General features: G+C 43.2%; 1 protein-coding gene across 1 annotated transcript in view; it reads left to right on the top strand.

The window, feature by feature from the left end:
* The window catches only part of LOC135545250 (ankyrin repeat domain-containing protein 13B-like), a 39,908-nt gene that overhangs the window by 5,887 nt on the left and 15,734 nt on the right, over positions 1–18,287 (top strand). The window contains exons 2-8 of the mRNA XM_064972880.1: positions 4,804–4,939; positions 7,910–8,034; positions 14,699–14,744; positions 15,041–15,184; positions 17,164–17,380; positions 17,814–17,880; positions 18,175–18,256. Of these exons, the coding sequence (XP_064828952.1) occupies positions 4,804–4,939; positions 7,910–8,034; positions 14,699–14,744; positions 15,041–15,184; positions 17,164–17,380; positions 17,814–17,880; positions 18,175–18,256 (817 nt within the window). The remainder of the gene's footprint in view (positions 1–4,803; positions 4,940–7,909; positions 8,035–14,698; positions 14,745–15,040; positions 15,185–17,163; positions 17,381–17,813; positions 17,881–18,174; positions 18,257–18,287) is intronic.

Here is an 18,287-nt window from a genome sequence, read left to right as displayed (position 1 = left end):
AGTTGCTGCTGTCGTGTTTTTATTTGAGTGTCTCAATGGTGTAAAAATAACATCAGACTGGGTCAATGGGGGCCACTTGTCTTAAACAATAGGAGTTTCCTGAACACTCCCTCTCTATTCTCCCCCTTAGTTACCTCACCTCTCCACTTCATAGTCAAGACTTCTTAGAAGGCTCTATGCTCTTATACTTAATTAGCTTCTTACAACGGGTGGGTCTAATCCTGAATTGGTTAAAACCGCATTCCAGCCGGTGTCTATGCCACAAGTTACCACCGACTAACTCTATGACGTTAACATGCCTATTTACTCTGTTCCATCTGACTGTGCAGTCCACTGTCTCATCAGCCCAGCCAGGCAATTTACAAACTTGATCTCCGCTATAAAAAGCATCTAGACGTTATCTCACATTTCTTTTTAGACTAACATTTCGTTTTCAACAGTGTAGTTTGTATAAACCTGGCAGTCTGTCTGTCTCAGACATTTAGTCAGTACTACAGTAAGAGTAGATTGTCCACCATCTACAGTATGTGTTATCCTGGCAAAAAAAGAGAAACAGGCAACATAACATTTTGATTCAGAATAATAAATAATTGAATAATTTATCCAGCAAACCAAAAACCATTTTCCCACATTTTGTAATGTTATAGCATTATTTTAAAATGGATTAAACTGTTTTTCCCCTCATCAATCTACACATAATGCACGTAAAATATTGCCACAACATGAGGCTGCTGCCACAATGCTTCGCCATAGGGAGAGTGCCAGGTTTCCTTGGTTCAGTCTTGGTTTCATCAGACCAGAGAATCTTGTTTCTCATGGTCTGAAAGTCCTTTTGGTGGCTTTTGGCAAACTTCAACGGGCTTGTCATGTGCCTTTTACTAAGGAGTGGCTTCTGCCGAGCCACTCTACCAAAAAGGCATGCTTGGTGGAGTGCTGCAGAGATTGGTGTCATTCTGGAAGTTTCTCCCTTCTCCACAGAATAACTCTAGAGCTCTGTCAGAGTGACCATCAGGTTCTTGGTCATCTCCCTGACCAAGGCCCTTCTTCCCCGATTGCTCAGTTTGGCCAGGCGGTTCCACACTTCTTCCATTTAAGAACGATGGAGGCCACTGTGTTCTTGGGGACCTTCAATGCTGCAGGAATTCTTTGGTATCCTTTCCCAGATCTGTGCCTCGATACAATCCTGTCTCGGAGCTCTACGAAAAATTTCCTTCAACCTCCTGGCTTGGTTATAGCTCTGAAATTCACTGTCATCTGTGGGACCTTATATAGACAGGTGTGTGCCTTTCCAAATCATGTCCAATCAATTTAAATTACCACAGGTGGACTCCAATCAAGTTGTAGAAAAATCTCAATGTTCAATGGAAACAGGATGCACCTGAGTTCAATTTCGAGTCTCATAGCAAGCGTGTTTTTATTTGTAATACATTTTCAAAAATTCAAAAAACCTGTTTTTGTTTTGTCAAAATGGGGTAGTGTGTGTAGATTGATTAGGAAAAAAAGTTATTTAATCAATTTTAGAATAAGGCTGTAACGTAACAAAATGTGGAAAAAGGGAAGGGGTCTGAATACTTTCCAAATGCACTGTATATACAAAGAAATATCAGTAGAAAACAGGTAAAACTAAATTAAGTGCAGTTAGTTGCAGTCTTTTCAGCTTCAGTTTGAAGTGATTGAGTTAGCTGTGTTGTTGGCTAGCTCCTCTGAACAACAGAGAGCACATTTCCTATGCTAGGTGAAATCGGATCATTTGCTCATTATTATGGATGTACCCAAATAAATGTCACTAGAAAACAGCTTAAACAAATGCAAATGGAGCTACTTTGCTGTTATTCTGGCTGCACTGTTTGACGTGACTGTAAGTTAGCCGTAGTTGGCTAGCTAGCAAGCAAGGGATAAGAATGTTGCCAGCCAGTATGGCAATAAAACATTTAGAACAAACGACTTGTTCTGTCCATAGATACAGAACAAAAATAATTAGCAACTGGGTCGTGTCTCTGGCAACCGATAGAACGATCGACCAACCATCAGAATACTACCACAATCTTTTGCTGCTCTGCTCTTGCTGTTTATGTACCTTTTTTAAATCTATCTATCTATCTATCTATCTATCTATCTATCTATCTATCTATCTATTTATTCTCTCTCTCTCTCTCTCTCTCTCTCTCTCTCTCTCTCTCTCTCTCTCTCTCTCTCTCTCTCTTTCCTCAGAGTCCTCCCCAGGGCCACTTGGAGGGCCCTACAAAGCCACACTGACATCAATCGCTCACTACCCCTTATTCAGTACGCCCACAGCCTACGCCATCACCACCCTCTCTATCTCACAGTGCAGCCGCCGCCACTCAACCAGTCAGCTCCAACGCATAGCACACCTTCCTCCTTCTCCCTCTCTCCCGCCTCTTCTTCTCTTGGTTGCTATAGCGATACACCTCTATTCTCTCCCTCTATTCCCTCCACACCTCGTCCTTCACCTCTGACAGTGCCTGTGTGGATTCCTCCTCCTGTTTTTCTGCCGTTCCATTCCTCCTCTCCTCTCCGACGTCCCCCGACCTCCTCTTTGGGATTAGGAGACCTGGTTGTTGCTTACGATCAAGCGGTGGCGTCACTAGCACTAACGCTGGGCTTGCTAATTACAGAACAGGGCGTGGCCCCCAGGGAGGCCCCTGGAAGGAGGGGGAGAGCAGCGGGGGAGATGAGGAGGCTCCACGTGGGAGGAGGGAGGCTGCTCCTGGTGAAAAACAACCCAGCCTCATCCCTCTGATGTACTGTACAACACACTCCACAATAACACACTGCAAAGTACACTCAGCACACCAACCGTCGGGGCTGCACTGACCTGCACTAGGGCACACGTGAACCAAAACGCAAGCCCTCACACAACACAACTCAACAGTGTGTGTACTTTGTGATTTGAAACATTTCCAATGCGAATATGAATAGATGCAAAGCTCGGATGGAAGTGTACCATAACGCTATTGCCCTTATTTCCTGTTTCAACTGCTCCTCCCCTCACAACAGCAGCATCCATCCATCCATCCATTTCCATGCGTTGTCATTTCTTCAATACATTTTCCACATCCACCAGTAAGGCAGATTCAGATTCCTCAGAGCATCTCCTTGTGTACATCCCAAATGGCACCATATTCCCTTTATATATACTTTTAACCAGGGCCCCCACAGAGCTCTGGTCAAAAGTAGAGCACTAAAGAGGGAATAAAGTGCCATTTGGGACGCACCCCAGTCGCCTTCTATCAGCCTCCCTCATTAGGATGTCAGCGTGTGGTTGGTTTATTCTTGACCTTGGAACCTGCCAGGTGCTCTAATGAACTTTGTTTAATCACAAGCCAGAGACCATATTTCTAGACATAGAGACTTGCTGATTTAGACCAACTAGACTGCAGAGCAGAGAGCCTACATCAAACACACTGCAGTAGTCTCCTAGACTGATGTAGCTACTGTATCAAAACGGAGGCAGGAAGAAGCTGAGACAGACAGAGAGAGATGGTGTTCCAAAAAAGGTCCAGTTGCCAGGACCACAAATACAAATTCCATCTAGACACCGTTGCCCTTGAGCACACCAAAAACGATACATACCTCAGCCAAAACATCAGTGCCAAAGGTAACTTCCACAAAGCTGTGAACGATCTGAGAGACAAGGCAAGAAGGGCCTTCTATGCCATCAAAAGGAACATAACATTCGACATACCAATTAGGATTTTGCTAAAAAATATTTGAATCAGTTATAGAAACCATTGCCCTTTATGGTTGTGAGGTCTGGGGTCCGCTCACCAAGCAAGAATTCACAAAATGGGACAAACACCAAATTAAGACTCCGCATGCAGAATTCTGCAAAAATATCCTCAGTGTACAACATGCAACACCAAGTAATGCATGCAGAGCAGAATTAAGGCCGATACCCGCTAATTATAAAAATCCAGAAAAGAGTCGTTAAATTCTACAACCACCTAAAAGGAAGCAATTCCCAAACCTTCCATAACAAATGTACAGTGTGCCTAGCCTTGTTATTGAGAAAGGCCGAAATAGGCAGGCCTGGCTCTCAGGAGAAGACAGGCTATGTGCACAATGCCCACAAAATGAGGTGGAAACTGAGCTGCACTTCCTAACCTCCTGCCAAATGTATGACCATATTAGAGACAAATATTTCCCTCGGATTACACAGATCCACAAAGAATTCTAAAAAAAACCAATTTGGATAAACTCCCATATTTATTGGGTGAAATACCACAGTGTGCCATCACAGCAGCAAGATTTGTGACCTGATGCCACAAGAAAAGGGCAACTAGTGAAGAACCAACACCAAGTGTAAATACAACCCATGTTTATTTATTTCTCCTTTTGTACTTTAACTATTTGCAAATAATATGACATTTGAAATGTCTTTATTCTTTTGGAACTTTTGTGAGTGTAATATTTACTGTTAATTTGTATTGTTTATTTCACTTTTGTTTATTATCTACTTCACTATGGCAATGTTAACATATGTTTCCCATGCCAATATCGCCCTTGAATTGAAATTGAGACAGCGAGAGAGAGAAATTAACTCTAGAGAATGACAGAGACGTTACATCTAGACACTTACAGCGTAACTCACTATATAAAGCTGACCCGTCTAGAACACTGGCGCTCCGTTCATGTGAGGATGTGATAGCTCAATTATCACCTGTCTCTTCTCCTTCCATCACTCTCTCCTCCACACTTCCTCCACCCTATCTCTCTCCTTGCCAGATGAGCCCTGCACACCATACATTGCAATGACCCCAATTCTCTCCTCTTCTCTCTCAGGTGGACGTGGAGACCCTGGACCCCCGGGGTCGGACTCCCCTCCATCTGGCTGTCACTCTGGGTCACCTGGACTGTGCCCGTCTGCTCCTCCAACATGGTGCTGACGTCAGCAAGGAGAACCGCAACGGCTGGACGGGTGAGACAGGGAGGGGTTGTAATAGTACGGTGGCATTTCGCTCCACCTGCAATAACATCTGCTGAACACGTGTATGTAACCAATAAAATGTGATTTCATTGGTGTAGTAAGAGTAGTTGTAGTAGTAGTAGTAGTGGTAGGAGTAATACTTGTAGTAGGAGTAGTAGGAGTAATAGTAGGAAGAGTAGTAGGAGTAGTAGTAGTAGTAGTAGGAAGAGTAGTAGAAGTAATAAGAGTAGTAGGAGTAATAGTAGTAGTAGTAGTAGGAAGAGTAGTAGAAGTAATAGGAGTAGTAGGAGTAGTAGTAGTAGGAAGAGTAGTAGAAGTAATAGGAGTAGTAGGAGTAATAGTAGTAGTAGTAGTAGTAGTAAGAAGAGTAGTAGAAGTAATAGGAGTAGTAGAAGGAGTAATAGGAGGAGTAGGAGTAGTAGTAGGAGGAGTAGTAGAAGTAATAGGAGTAGTAGGAGTAGTAATATGAGGAGTAGGAGGAGGGGTAACCGTAGGAGTAGTAGGAGTAATAGTAGGAAGAGAAGGAGGAGTAATAGTAGGAGGAGTAGTAGGAGTAATAGTAGGAGGAGGAGTAGTAGGAGGATTAATAGTACGAAGAGGAGTAGCAGGAGTAGGAGTAGTAGGAGGAGTAGTAGGAAGAGGAGGAATAGGAGGAGTAGTAGAAGTCATAGGAGTAGTAGGAGTAGTAGGAGGAGTAGTAGGAGGAGTAGTAGTAGGAGTAGTAGGAGTAGTAGGAGTAATAGTAGGATGATTAGCAGGAGTAATAGTAGGAGGAGTAATAGGAGTAGTAGGAGTAATATGAGTAGTAGGAGTAGTAGTAGGAGTGATAGTAGGAGGAGTAATAGTAGGAGGAGTAGTAGGAGGAGTAGGAGGAGTAATAGTAGGAAGAGGAGTAGTAGTAGTAGGAGGGGGAGTAATAGCAGTTATAGGAGTAGTAGGAGTAGTAGTAGTAGGAGTAATAAGATGAGGAGTAGGAGGAGTAGTAGTGGGAGGAGGAGTAGTAGGAAGAGTAGGAGGAGTAGGAGTAGTAGTAGGAGGAGGAGTAGTAGAAGTAATAGGAGTAGTTGGAGTAATAGTAGGAGGAGTAGGAGGAATAATAGTAGGAAGAGGAGTAGCAGGAGTAGGAGTAGTAGTAATAGGAGGAGGAGTTGTAGAAGTAGTAGGAGTAGTAGTAGTAGGAGTAATAGGAGGAGGAGTAGTAGGAGGAGTAGGAGTAGTAGTAGTAGGAGGAGGAGTAGGAGGAGGAGTAGCAGGAGTAGGAGTAGTAGTAGGAGGAGGAGTAGTAGTAGAAGTAATAGGAGTAGTAGGAGTAGTAGAAGTAGGAGTAATAGTAGGAGGAGTAGTAGGAGTAATAGTAGGAGGAGGAGGAGTAGTAATAGGAGTAGTAGGAGTAATAGTAGTAGTAGGAGTAGTAGGAGTAATAAGAGTAGATGGAGTAATAGTAGTAGTAGGAGTAGTAGGAGTAATAGGAGTAGTAGGAGGAGGAGGAGTTGGAGTAGTAGTAGTAGTAGTAGTACTTTATCTACCTTCAAGGGGAAATTGTTTTTCAGCAGAATTATCCATAAAACACAACAGGCATGTGTACTGTGAAAGCATAGATAAATTGACTAGGATAAGTCTAATAGTGACTCACAATTAAAGGCTGGTAGGATGTACTGTATGGAATCTCTATAGAAATAGATTGAGGTGATTGGATTCTACGAATAGGAACCATTTGTTTGTGGATTGATGGTGAGCCAAATGGCCGCTATGGATGGATCTAATTAAGTAATTAGGCACAATTGCTTTTAAATGCACTTATTGATGATTTAAATGAAATAGAAATTGATTGGGTAGGCTAGTCAGAGTTTCCTCAGAGAGTTGGTTCGTCAGAGTTTTCTCAGAGAGTTGATTTAGGACTGTGGCACTGGGAAGGGACCTGTATAGTATTGTAAGGCACGACGCTGGCGACAGGAAGCAGGTACATGGAGAACATTTAATCAACTACGGAAATAAAACAGGACAGGACCAGCATCTGGATGGTACAAAGTAACAAATCAATGCTGATAGGGAATAACGTGAGGAACAGACAGATAAAGGCAAGGCAATCAAATAATAACAGAGTTCAGGTGGGGCCAATGAGGCGCTGGTGCGCGTAACGAAGGGGACAGGTGTGCGTAAAGATAGACAGTCTGGCACCCTCGAGCGAGAGAGGGGGAGCGGGAACAGGCGTGACAGAAGCCCGACGAACCGGCAGAGGCGTGGGAGCCTGAAGATCCGGTTGAGGCGTGAAAGCCCGTCGATTCCGCTGCGGCGTGGAAGCCCGATGATCCGGCGGAGACGTAGTGGCCTGAGGAGCCAGCTGGGCGTAAAAAACCTGATGATCTGGCTGAGGCCCGACGTAGGATGGGCTCCTTCCGAGCCAACCGGTGCAAGGAAACCTCTCGAGCCAGCTAGGGTGTGGAAGCCCGACGAGCTGGCTAGGCACCCATGGTTCCATCGGTGGCGGGCCCCGGACAGACGTCACCACCAACCGGAACGCCAGCACTCCCGATGCTTCCAATTTTGGTGTCAGCATTCTCTAAAGCACGACACTGGAGACAGGAAGCAGGCACATGGGGCCAATGAGGCGCTGGTGCGCGTAATGAAGGGGACAGGTGTGCGTAAAGATATGCAGAGAGAGAGAGAGGGAGAGCGGGAGCAGGCGTGACAAGTATACTTAAGCAATAAGACACCTCAGGGGTTCATGGTATATGGCCAATAATATACTCTGCTTTACGTTGGGCTTAAGAACAGCCCTTAGCCGTGGTATATTGGCCATATACCATGAACCCCTGAGGTGCTTTATTGCTATTATAAACTGGTTACCAGCGTAATTAGAGCAGGAAAAACAAATGTTAGTAGTAGTAGTTGCAAACCATTAACTGGCCCATGAGTGTGTGTCTATACATATGGTGAAGATTGTCTTCCTCTCTCCCATAGTGCTTCAGGAGGCAGTCAGTACACGAGACCCGGAGCTGGTGCGTCTAGTTCTGCATTACCGTGACTACCAGCGGACCACTAAGAGACTGGCGGGAATCCCTGTCCTCCTGGAGAGACTGCACCAGGTGAGAGGCACTGACACTGAACACAAGTACAGAGCACAATAGCAACGTCAGAATACAGGCATTTAGGAAACACTTGTAGATATATTTTGCGTGAGCACTTATCTTGTTGAACAACACTGTAAAAAAAGTTTTATTGTTGTTTAAATGAAATATTATTAATTAACTGGTTCCTTTTTTTGTTTACTCAACTATTCGGTCAAAGTGATACCCAGAACTTAACATTTTTAGTTGGCCCAAACTTTTAGATGGCCCAAAATTTCAGTCAACTTAAAATGATGTGTTTGCTCAAATTGTCTCATATATGTTCATTCAACTAGAAATTCCTATTTGGGCATTTTACTTTAAAAAAGGCTGTGGAACTAGTCACACGCACACAGTGCTTTCAACATACATTGTATTCAACTTACATGTTTGACAATGTGCATGTTCACTTATACAGTAATTAATATTCAACATTTCCTCACCTGGGATTTGAACTCACAACCTCTTGATTCACAGAATTCCTGCTACGCCACTATGTCTGTGTCAATAACTGATTTCACCTATATTGCTACAGAGCAAAGTAGATCTCAGCTTTGTTAAAAGTACCCTCAAGAAAAAACACTTTATTTATCGTAACGATTAAGGAGTAACATTAAAACAGAGTAATATGTCCCACCAACAGGGGTACATGCAATGCCGTCAGGGGTATGTCAAATAAAAATGTAATTCACATTTATTTATTTTTTTCCAATGGGGCTATACATTTAGGTGAGGTTTTTTTCTCGCCTGAGTAGCCTCGTTTCACTGCCAAAAATAAAAGTAAACCATCTAGTGTTGAGCGAAATAACAACACAATGTCAAATACAGGTAGCCTAGTCAAATAATTAACATCCAATCACATTAACAGTTACTCTCTCGTGGGAATTCCACTAAAGGTCCGTATGTAGCCAAACGTAGCTGCTGCTCATGTTGGTATCTGTACTGATGGCGAAAAGCCATGACAGGGAGACATAGTGGAGTGGTAATGTTCGTGCAAAGAGTTGCTCCCAACACCACTTGGGTACACTGCAGCATCCACCGAGAGGCTCTTGCTGCCAAGAGAATGCCTGACAGCTTGAAAGACGTTTTGGACACTACAGTGAAAATGGTTAACTTTGTTAAAGCAAGGCCCTTGAACTCTCGTGTATTTTCTGCATTATGCAATGATATGGGCAGCGACCATGTAACGCTTTTACAACATACAGACGTGTGCTGGTTATCAAGTGTTTTTGAATTGAGAGATGAGCTTTCTTTACTGACCATAATTTTCACTTGTCTGACCGCTTGCATGATGACAAATTATATATGGATGATGTTTTTTCTCACATTAATGATTTGAATCAATGATTACAGGGACTCTCCGCAACTATATTCAATGTGCGGGACAAAATTGAGGCTATGATTAAGAAGTTGGAGCTCTTTTCTGTCTGCATTAACAAGGACAACACACAGGTCTTTCCATCGATTTGTTTGTGTGCAAATGAACTCGAGCTCATGGACAATGTCAAATGTGATATAGCGAAGCAACTGAGTGAGCTGGGTGCGCAATTAAACAAGTACTTTCCTGAAACGGACAACATAAACAACTGGATTCGTTATCCCTTCCACGCCCTGCCTCCAGTCCACTTCCCGATATCTGAACAAGAGAGCCTCATCGAAATTGTAGGAAGCGGTTCTGTGAAAATTGAATTTAATCATAAGCCACTGCCAGATTTCTGGATAGGGCTGCGCTCAGAGTTTCTTGCCTTGGCAAATCGCGCTGTTAAGACACTGATGCCCTTTGCAACCACATACCTATGTGAGAGTGGATTCTCGGCCCTCACTAGCATGAATACTAAATACAGGCATAGACTGTGCGTGGAAAATTATTTAAGACTGAGACTCTCTCCAATACAACCCAACATTGCAGAGTTGTGTGCATCCTTTCAAGCACACCCTTATTAACCTGTGGTGAGTTATTCACAATTTTTGATGAACAAATAAGGTTTTATATATAAGATGGCTAAATAAAGAGCAAAATTATTATATTATTATTATTTGTGCCCTGGTCCTATAAGAGCTCTTTGTCACTTCCCACGAGCCAGGCTGTGACAAAAATTCACACTCATTCTTATGTTTAATAAATGTATTGTATAGTGTATGTGTGGCAGGCTTACAGTGATGGCAAAACACAACATTTGAGAGTGAGCTGACCCTGGTGCTAGAGGGGGTATGCAGCTGGAGGTAGAATGTTTGAAGGGGTATGGGACTATAAAACATTTGGGAACCATTGCTCTATATAATACTGTACACTTTCTTGAATTAGTTGTGGATTTGGGAACTGTGAAAAGATGCCTGGTGTCATGTCTAGCGGGGTAAGTGTGTGTGTCAGAGCTGTGTGTAAGTTGACGATGCAAACAATATGGCATTTTCAACACATGAATGTTTCTTATAAAACGAAGAAGTGAATCAGTCAGTCTCTCCTCAACTCTTAGCCAAGAGAGACAAGCATGCATAGTATTAGTATTAGCCCTCTAGTAACAATGAAAAGAAAGATGTGCCACTCTTTTCTGGGCCAGCTTCAGGTTAACTAGGTATTTCTTTGCAGAACATATGACTGGACAAAAATCAAGATAAGACAAAACTAGAGCCTGCAGGATTTGCTTTTTGGAGAGTTGTGTCAAAAAACAGAACATTTTTACCACCATTGAATCTATATGTTTTGACCATGACAGTTTACAATCTAAGGCAACACCAAATAATTGAGTTTCCTAAGCTTGTTCAAACGCCAAACCATTCAATGCCAGATTCAGCTGAGGTCTAGAGCCTGGGGAATGATTTGTACCAAGTACAATGCTCTTAGTTTTAGAGATGTTCAGAACCAGTTTATTACTGGCCACCCATTCCCGAAACTGACTGCAACTCCTTGTTAAGGGTTTAGTGATTTCATTAGCTGTGGTTGCTGACACAAATATTGTTGAATCATCAGCATACATGTACACAGTCTTTGTTTAATGCAAGTGGCAGGGTATTGGTAAAAATAGAAAAGAGTAGAGGGCCTAGAGAGCTGCCCTGCGGTACACCACACCCTACATGTTTGACATTAGAGAGGCTTCCATTAAAGAAAACCATCTTAGTTATATTAGATTTATACAGTTGAAGTTGAAAGTTTACATACACTTAGGTTGGAGTCATTAAAACTTGTTTTTCAACTACTCCACAAATTTCTTGTTTAACAAACTATAGTTTTGGCATGTCGGTTAGCACATCTACTTTGTGCATGACACAAGTCATTTTTGTTTGTTTTATTTCACTTATAATTCACTGTATCATAATTCCAGTGGGTCATAAGTTTACATACACTAAGTTGACAGTGCCTTTAAACAGCTTGGGACATTCCAGAAAACAATGTCATGGCTTTAGAAGCTTCTGATAGGCTAATTGACATAATTTGAATCAATTGGAGGTGTACCTGTGGATGTATTTCAAGGCCTTCGAACTCATGGGATAATCAAAAGAAATCAGCCAAGACCTCAGAAAAATTATTGTAGACTTCCACAAGCCTGGTTCATCCTTGGGAGCAATTTCCAAACGCCTGAAGGTACCATGTTCATCTGTACAAACAATAGTACGCAAGTATAAACACCAAGGGACCAAGCAGCTGTCATGCAACTTAGGAAGGAGACACGTTCTGTCTCCTAGAGATGAACGTACTTTGGTGCGAAAGGTGCAAACCAATCCCAGAACAACAGCAAAGGACCTTGTGAAGATGCTGGAGGAAACGAGTACAAGATGAAGATGCTGGAGGAAACGAGTACAAAAGTATCTATAAAACGAGTCTATATCGACATAACCTGAAAGGCCACTCAGCAAGGAAGCCACTGCTCCAAAACCGCCATAAGAAAAGCCAGACTACGGTTTGCAACTGCACATGGGGACAAAGATCATGTTTTTTGGAGAAATGTCCTCTGGTCTGATGAAACAAAAATAGAACTGTTTGGACATAATGACCATCATTGTGTTTGGAGGAAAAGGGGGATGCTTGCAAGCCGGAGAACACCATCCCAACCATGAAGCACGGGGGTGGCAGCATCATGTTGTGGGGGTGCTTTGCTGCAGGAGGGACTGGTGCACTTCACAAAATAGATGGAATCACGAGTTAAGAAAATTATGTGGATATATTGAAGCAACGTCTCAAGACATCAGTCAGGAAGTTAAAACTTGGTCGCAAATGGGTCTTCCAAATGACCCCAAGCATACTTCCAAAGTTGTGGCAAAATGGCTTAAGGACAACAAAGTCAAGGTATTGGAGTGGCCATCACAAAGCCTTGACCTCAATCCAATAGAAAATGTGCAGAACTGAAAAAGCTTGTGCAAGCGAGGCCTACAAACCTGACTCGGTTACACCAGCTCTGGTGGGGCCAAAATTCCCCCAATTTATTATGGGAAACTTGTGGAAGGCTACCCGAAGCTTTTGACCCAAGTTAAACAATTTAAAGGCAAATACTAATTGAGTGTATGTGAACTTCTGACCCACTGGGAATGTGATGAAAGAAATAAAAGCTGAAATAAATTATTCTCTCAACTATTTTTCTGACATTTCACATTCTTAAAATAAAGTGGTGATCCTAGCTGACCTAAAACAGGGAAACTTTACTGGGTTTAAATGTCAGGAATTGTGAAAACTGAGTTTAAATGTATTTGGCTAAGGTGTATGTAAACTTCCCACTTCAACTGTCGCTCTGAATCCATGATATGACAGAGGTTGAAAAGCCATAAAACATGTTTTCTCAACAGCAGGTTATGGTCAATAATATCTAAGGTGCAATGAAATCTAACGGTACAGCTCCCACAATCTTCTTATTATCAATTTCTTTCAAACAATCATCAGTCATTTGTGTCATTGCAGTACATGTTGAGTGCCCTTCTCTATAAGCATGCTGAAAAATCTGTTGTCAGTTTGTTGACAGAGAAATAGCATTGTATTTGGTCAAACGCAATTTTCTCTAACAGTTTGCTAAGAACTGGCAGCAGGATGATAGGTCTGCTGTTAGAACCAGGAAAGGCTGCTTTATGAATTACTTTGGCTTCCCACCAGGCCTGAGGACAAACACCTTCCTCTAGATTCTAGATTAAAGATATGACAGAGAGGAGTGGCCAGTGAGTCAGCTACCATCTTCAGTAGCCTTCCGTCTATGTTGTCAATTCCAGGAGGTTAGTTCCCACACTCACGTTACAAAATCCAAACTTACAATTTTATTTAGTTATTTCTTTATTTTTTTGCATGAATGCAATGGCTCACTCTTTGTTGATTCGATGAAAGATTTTTTTGTCTTTCTGGCCATCTTTTATTTGCACTTTTTTTTCTCCATCATTCTTTTATATCATTGATCTTGGCTTCATAATGCAGCTTCTTCTTCTTTTCTCAATTTGCAGTAAGTCAGCCAGTCATATGTGCAGCCAGACTCATGAGCCACTCCTTTTGCCCCATCTCTTACAACCATACTTATTTTCAATTCCCCATCAATCCATGGAGCCTTAACAGTTCTAACAGTCAGTTTCTTAACAGGTGCATGTTCATCAATAATTGTAAGCAATTTCAGAAATTAATCAAGTGCAGCGTCTGGATGCTCCTCATTAATCACATCAAACCAACAAATATTTTTCACATCGTCCACATCAAGAGCCACAACAAAATATTTGATATACTATTGTAGGTCCAGCTTTTGGAACTTTATAAATATGTACAGTTACAGATATAAATGTGTACGGATACACCTATAAATATGTACAGATACAGTTATAAATGTGTACGGATACAGATATAAATGTGTACAGTTACAGATATAAATGTGTACGGATACAGCTATAAATGTGTACGGATACAGTTATAAATGTGTACGGATACAGCTATAAATGTGTATGGATACAGCTATGAATGTGTACGGATACAGCTATAAATGTGTACGGATACAGTAATAAATGTGTACGGATACAGTTATAAATGTGTACGGATACAGCTATAAATGTGTACGGATACAGCTATAAAATGTGTATGGTTACAGTTCATGATTGATGTGCACCCCTTTCTTCATCTCTCCCAAGTCCAAAACGCTGCAATCCCCCCACTAATTCTATTATTAATCCCACCCCCTCCATATGTCTCTGTCTCACCATCAGCCCTGGGATGGGATTGAAACAGCGACAGTTCTTTGTTCCTGGCCACCCTAACCAAATTACTCTCTTTTTTCCTGTGGTGTTTTCCTTTCTCCCTCTCTTGTCCCTGTTCGCTCTGTGCGTGTGTGTGTGTGTGTGTGTGTGTGTGTGTGTGTGTGTGTGTGTGTGTGTGTGTGTGTGTGTGTGTGTGTGTGTGTGTGTGTGTGTGTGTGTGTGTGTGTGTGTGTGTGTGTGCGTGTGCGTGTGTCCCCCTTCCTCTCTCACTCTGTCTCTCTTTCCATCTCTCTTTCCATCTCTCTCTCTCTCTCTTGCTCTCTGTTTGTCTCTTTCTCTCTCTCTCTCTCTCTGTGTCTCTTTCTCTCTCTCTGTCTCTCTCTCCCTCTCTCTGTGTCTCTTTCTCTCTCTGTCTCTCTCTTTCTGTCTCTCTCTCTCTCTCTCTCTGTGTGTCTCTTTCTCTTTCTCTCTCTCTGTCTCTCTCTCTCCCAAGGCTCAGGACTTTTACGTGGAGATGAAATGGGAGTTTACAAGCTGGGGTAAGTCATAATAAATAATGTTATCTGCCTCTCAGATTTTTATCTGCATGGATGATGGCTTCCTGCCTGACTGTATATGAGCTTGGTGACAGACTTCCTTTCTCTGTGGGTCTGCATTGTCTCCATAGAAATAGAATCACTAAAATGGGTAAAGACCCCCAAATCACGGCAATAAAAAAGTTACACTCAAAATAGCCGCCAGGCCAACCATCACAGGGCAATTGACTAGAGTGGGAGTGACGCCTGTTCTAGGAATTATATTTCTATGGCTGTCTATATCTCTCCCTCTTTCCTAGTGCCGCTGGTGTCTCGTATCTGTCCCAGTGACACATACCGCGTGTGGAAGAGTGGCCAGTGTCTGCGTGTAGACACCACTCTCATGGGCTTTGATCAGATGACCTGGCAGAGAGGAAACCGAAGCTTCATATTCCGGGGTCAAGGTCAGGGGTCCAGTGTGTGTGTGTGTGTGTGTGTGTGTGTGTGTGTGTGTGTGTGTGTGTGTGTGTGTGTGTGTGTGTGTGTGTGTGTGTGTGTGTGTGTGTGTGTGTGTGTATGGTCGAATCCTTTTTTCTATTGTCACAGGACTTCCTTCCTTCCTTCTTCTCCCCTATCACTGCCATCATTATGTTAGTCACTGGCTGACAAATCTCTCCAACTCAGGACTGTATCCTGTTTTGATATTACTTCCTCTCACTGTCTTTTATTGACTCCTCCAGCTTTTTAAATCCTCCCTCCTCCTCCTCCTCCTCCTCCTCCTCCTCCTCCTCCGTCTTTCTGTTTCACTCCATCTCTGTCTATGTGACCTTTCTCTTCACTCTCTCTCGACTCTCCTCCTACGTAAGTCAGTCTGAGCCTCCTCTTCCCCACCTCTATAGCTCTCTCTTTGGTTGAACTGTTCCTCCTCCTTTCTCTCTATCTCTCTCTAACCTGTCTTCCTCTCAAATCAAATCAAATCAAATTTTATTTGTCACACACACATGGTTAGGAGATGTTAATGTGAGTGTAGCGAAATGCTTGTGCTTCCAGTTCCGACAATGCAGTAATAACCAACAAGTAATCTAACTAACAATTCCAAAACTAATATCTTATACACAGTGTAAGGGGATAAAGAATATGTACATAAAGATATGAATGAGTGATGGTGCAGAGCAGCATAGGCAAGATACAGTAGATGGCATCGAGTACAGTATATACATATGAGATGAGTATGTAAACAAAGTGGCATAGTTAAAGTGGCTAGTGATACATGTATTACATAAGGATGCAGTAGATGATAGAGTACAGTATATACGTATACATATGAGATGAATAATGTAGGGTATGTAAACATTATATTAGGTAGCATTGTTTAAAGTGGCTAGTGATATATTTTACATCCTTTCCTATCAATTCCCATTATTGAAGTGGCTAGTGTTGATTCAGTGTGTTGGCAGCAGCCACTCAATGTTAGTGGTTGCTGTTTAACAGTCTGATGGCCTTGAGATAGAAGCTGTTTTTCAGTCTCTCGGTCCCAGCTTTGATGCACCTGTACTGACCTCGCCTTCTGGATGATAGCGGGGTGAACAGGCAGTGGCTCGGGTGGGTGTTGTCCTTAATGATCTTTATGGCCTTCCTGTAACATCGGGTGGTGTAGGTGTCCTGTAGGGCAGGTAGTTTGCCCCCGGTGATACGTTGTGCAGACCTCACTACCCTCTGGAGAGCCTTATGGTTGTGGGCGGAGCAGTTGCCGTACCAGGCGGTGATACAGCCCGCCAGGATGCTCTCGATTGTGCATCTGTAGAAGTTTGTGAGTGTTTTTGGTGACAAGCCGAATTTCTTCAGCCTCTTGAGGTTGAAGAGGCGCTGCTGCACCTTCTTCACGATGCTGTCTGTGTGAGTGGACCAATTTAGTTTTTCTGTGATGTGTATGCCGAGGAACTTAAAACTTACTACCCTCTCCACTACTGTTCCATCGATGTGGATATGGGGGTGTTCCCTCTGCTGTTTCCTGAAGTCCACAATCATCTCCTTAGTTTTGTTGACGTTGAGTGTGAGGTTATTGTCCTGTCTCCTTTCCCATCTCTCTCTCTTCTCCATCCTTCTCTTTGTCCATCTCTCAGTCTATCGCTCTCTAAATCCATATTCCTTTCTCTGTCTGTTGCAGCTCCCTATCCCGTCCTCCTCCTCTCCTTCTCTCTCTCTCTAAGCCTGCTTTCTCTCTCTCTCAAGCCCTGTCTAAATCCATTTCTGTCTATTTATCAGTGTCTTTAATCCACCCTCTCCCCACCTCTCTCTCTATCCCACCCATCTTTCTCTCTGTCTTTCTTTCTCTGTAATCCATCCCTCTCACCCTCTCGCTCTCTCAATTTTATTCTTACTCTCACTTTTTTCTCTCTCTCTCTCTCTCTCTAACTACTCCTCCTCTCTGTCTATCCGTCAGACTCCAGTGCGGTGGTGATGGAGGTGGACCACGACAGACAGCTGGTGTTCTGTGAGACTCTGTGTGTGTCCTCTCTGACGTCACCCACCTCGCAGCAGGGCACTGCCGGCCTGGGCCTCCTGGGGGCACTACAGCCCAGCGGGGAGCAGGTGGTAGCCCGCCTCTCTGCCCCCGTGGTCACCACCCAGCTCGACACCAAAAATATCACCTTCGAGAGGTGAGAGTCGGAGGGAACGAGAGAAGGAGTGTTAGCATTGAGCAGGAGCAGAGATAGGTAGGAAATGAAGAGGAGTAGAATAATGATATAGTGAGAAAGGGATAAGGGAATGAGGAGAGGAGAGAGAGGAGATGAAGAGAGGAAGAGGAGAGGCAGGGAGGGGGTCACTAAGGGCAAGACCAGACAAATCTCTCATGCAGGTCAGATAGTATGAAAAAGTAAGGGAGGAGAATGAGAGAGAGTGAGAGGTGAGATGGAGGGAGAGTGTAATCATCATTTATTGCTTGCTGAGTGTCACCTCTGTCGTTTTGGCAGCGCCAGGGGGGATGCTCGACATGCCAATAATCCATTTATGAATATGAATTGAAGGGAGGGAGAACACCACCTCTAAGTCAGACCTGTTGTTTTGTGTTTGGCTCTGTCTGTCTGGCAGGAATAAGACTGGCATCCTAGGCTGGCGCAGTGAGAAGACCGAGATGGTGAACGGGTATGAGGCTAAGGTACAGACATATAGTCGTTAATCCTTATATCCCTGGCTTTCAATTTGGTTTTGCCCGAATGACCTAAAACACTCTAAAGTTCAAGATGTACAGTATATAATGTCATCTGTTCCCTGAGCGCTGGTTCTAGGTAAGGCACTATTAATATACAGATATACATAGACTCAGTAGTTAGCCCACCTCCCGACGACATCTCTAACCTAAAGCAGTCACAGAATGTGCGTCCCAATTGGCACTAGGAACCAGAGTCTCATAACCATAACCGTTCTTCTTGTCCTTTGTCTTCTCTGTTAGGTGTATGGCGCCTCCAATGTGGAACTGATCACTCGAACCCGAACGGACCATCTCAGTGAGCCACTCAAGGCGAAGCCCAAAGGTGTCTCTTTTTCCTGAAGTTCTACATATTA

The sequence above is a fragment of the Oncorhynchus masou genome, chromosome 9 (genome assembly GCF_036934945.1).
Source record: "Oncorhynchus masou masou isolate Uvic2021 chromosome 9, UVic_Omas_1.1, whole genome shotgun sequence".
Taxonomy (NCBI): Eukaryota; Metazoa; Chordata; class Actinopteri; order Salmoniformes; family Salmonidae; genus Oncorhynchus; species Oncorhynchus masou.
The sequence above is the reverse complement of the archived record's forward strand: the minus strand, read 5'-3'. Positions and strand labels throughout refer to the sequence as shown.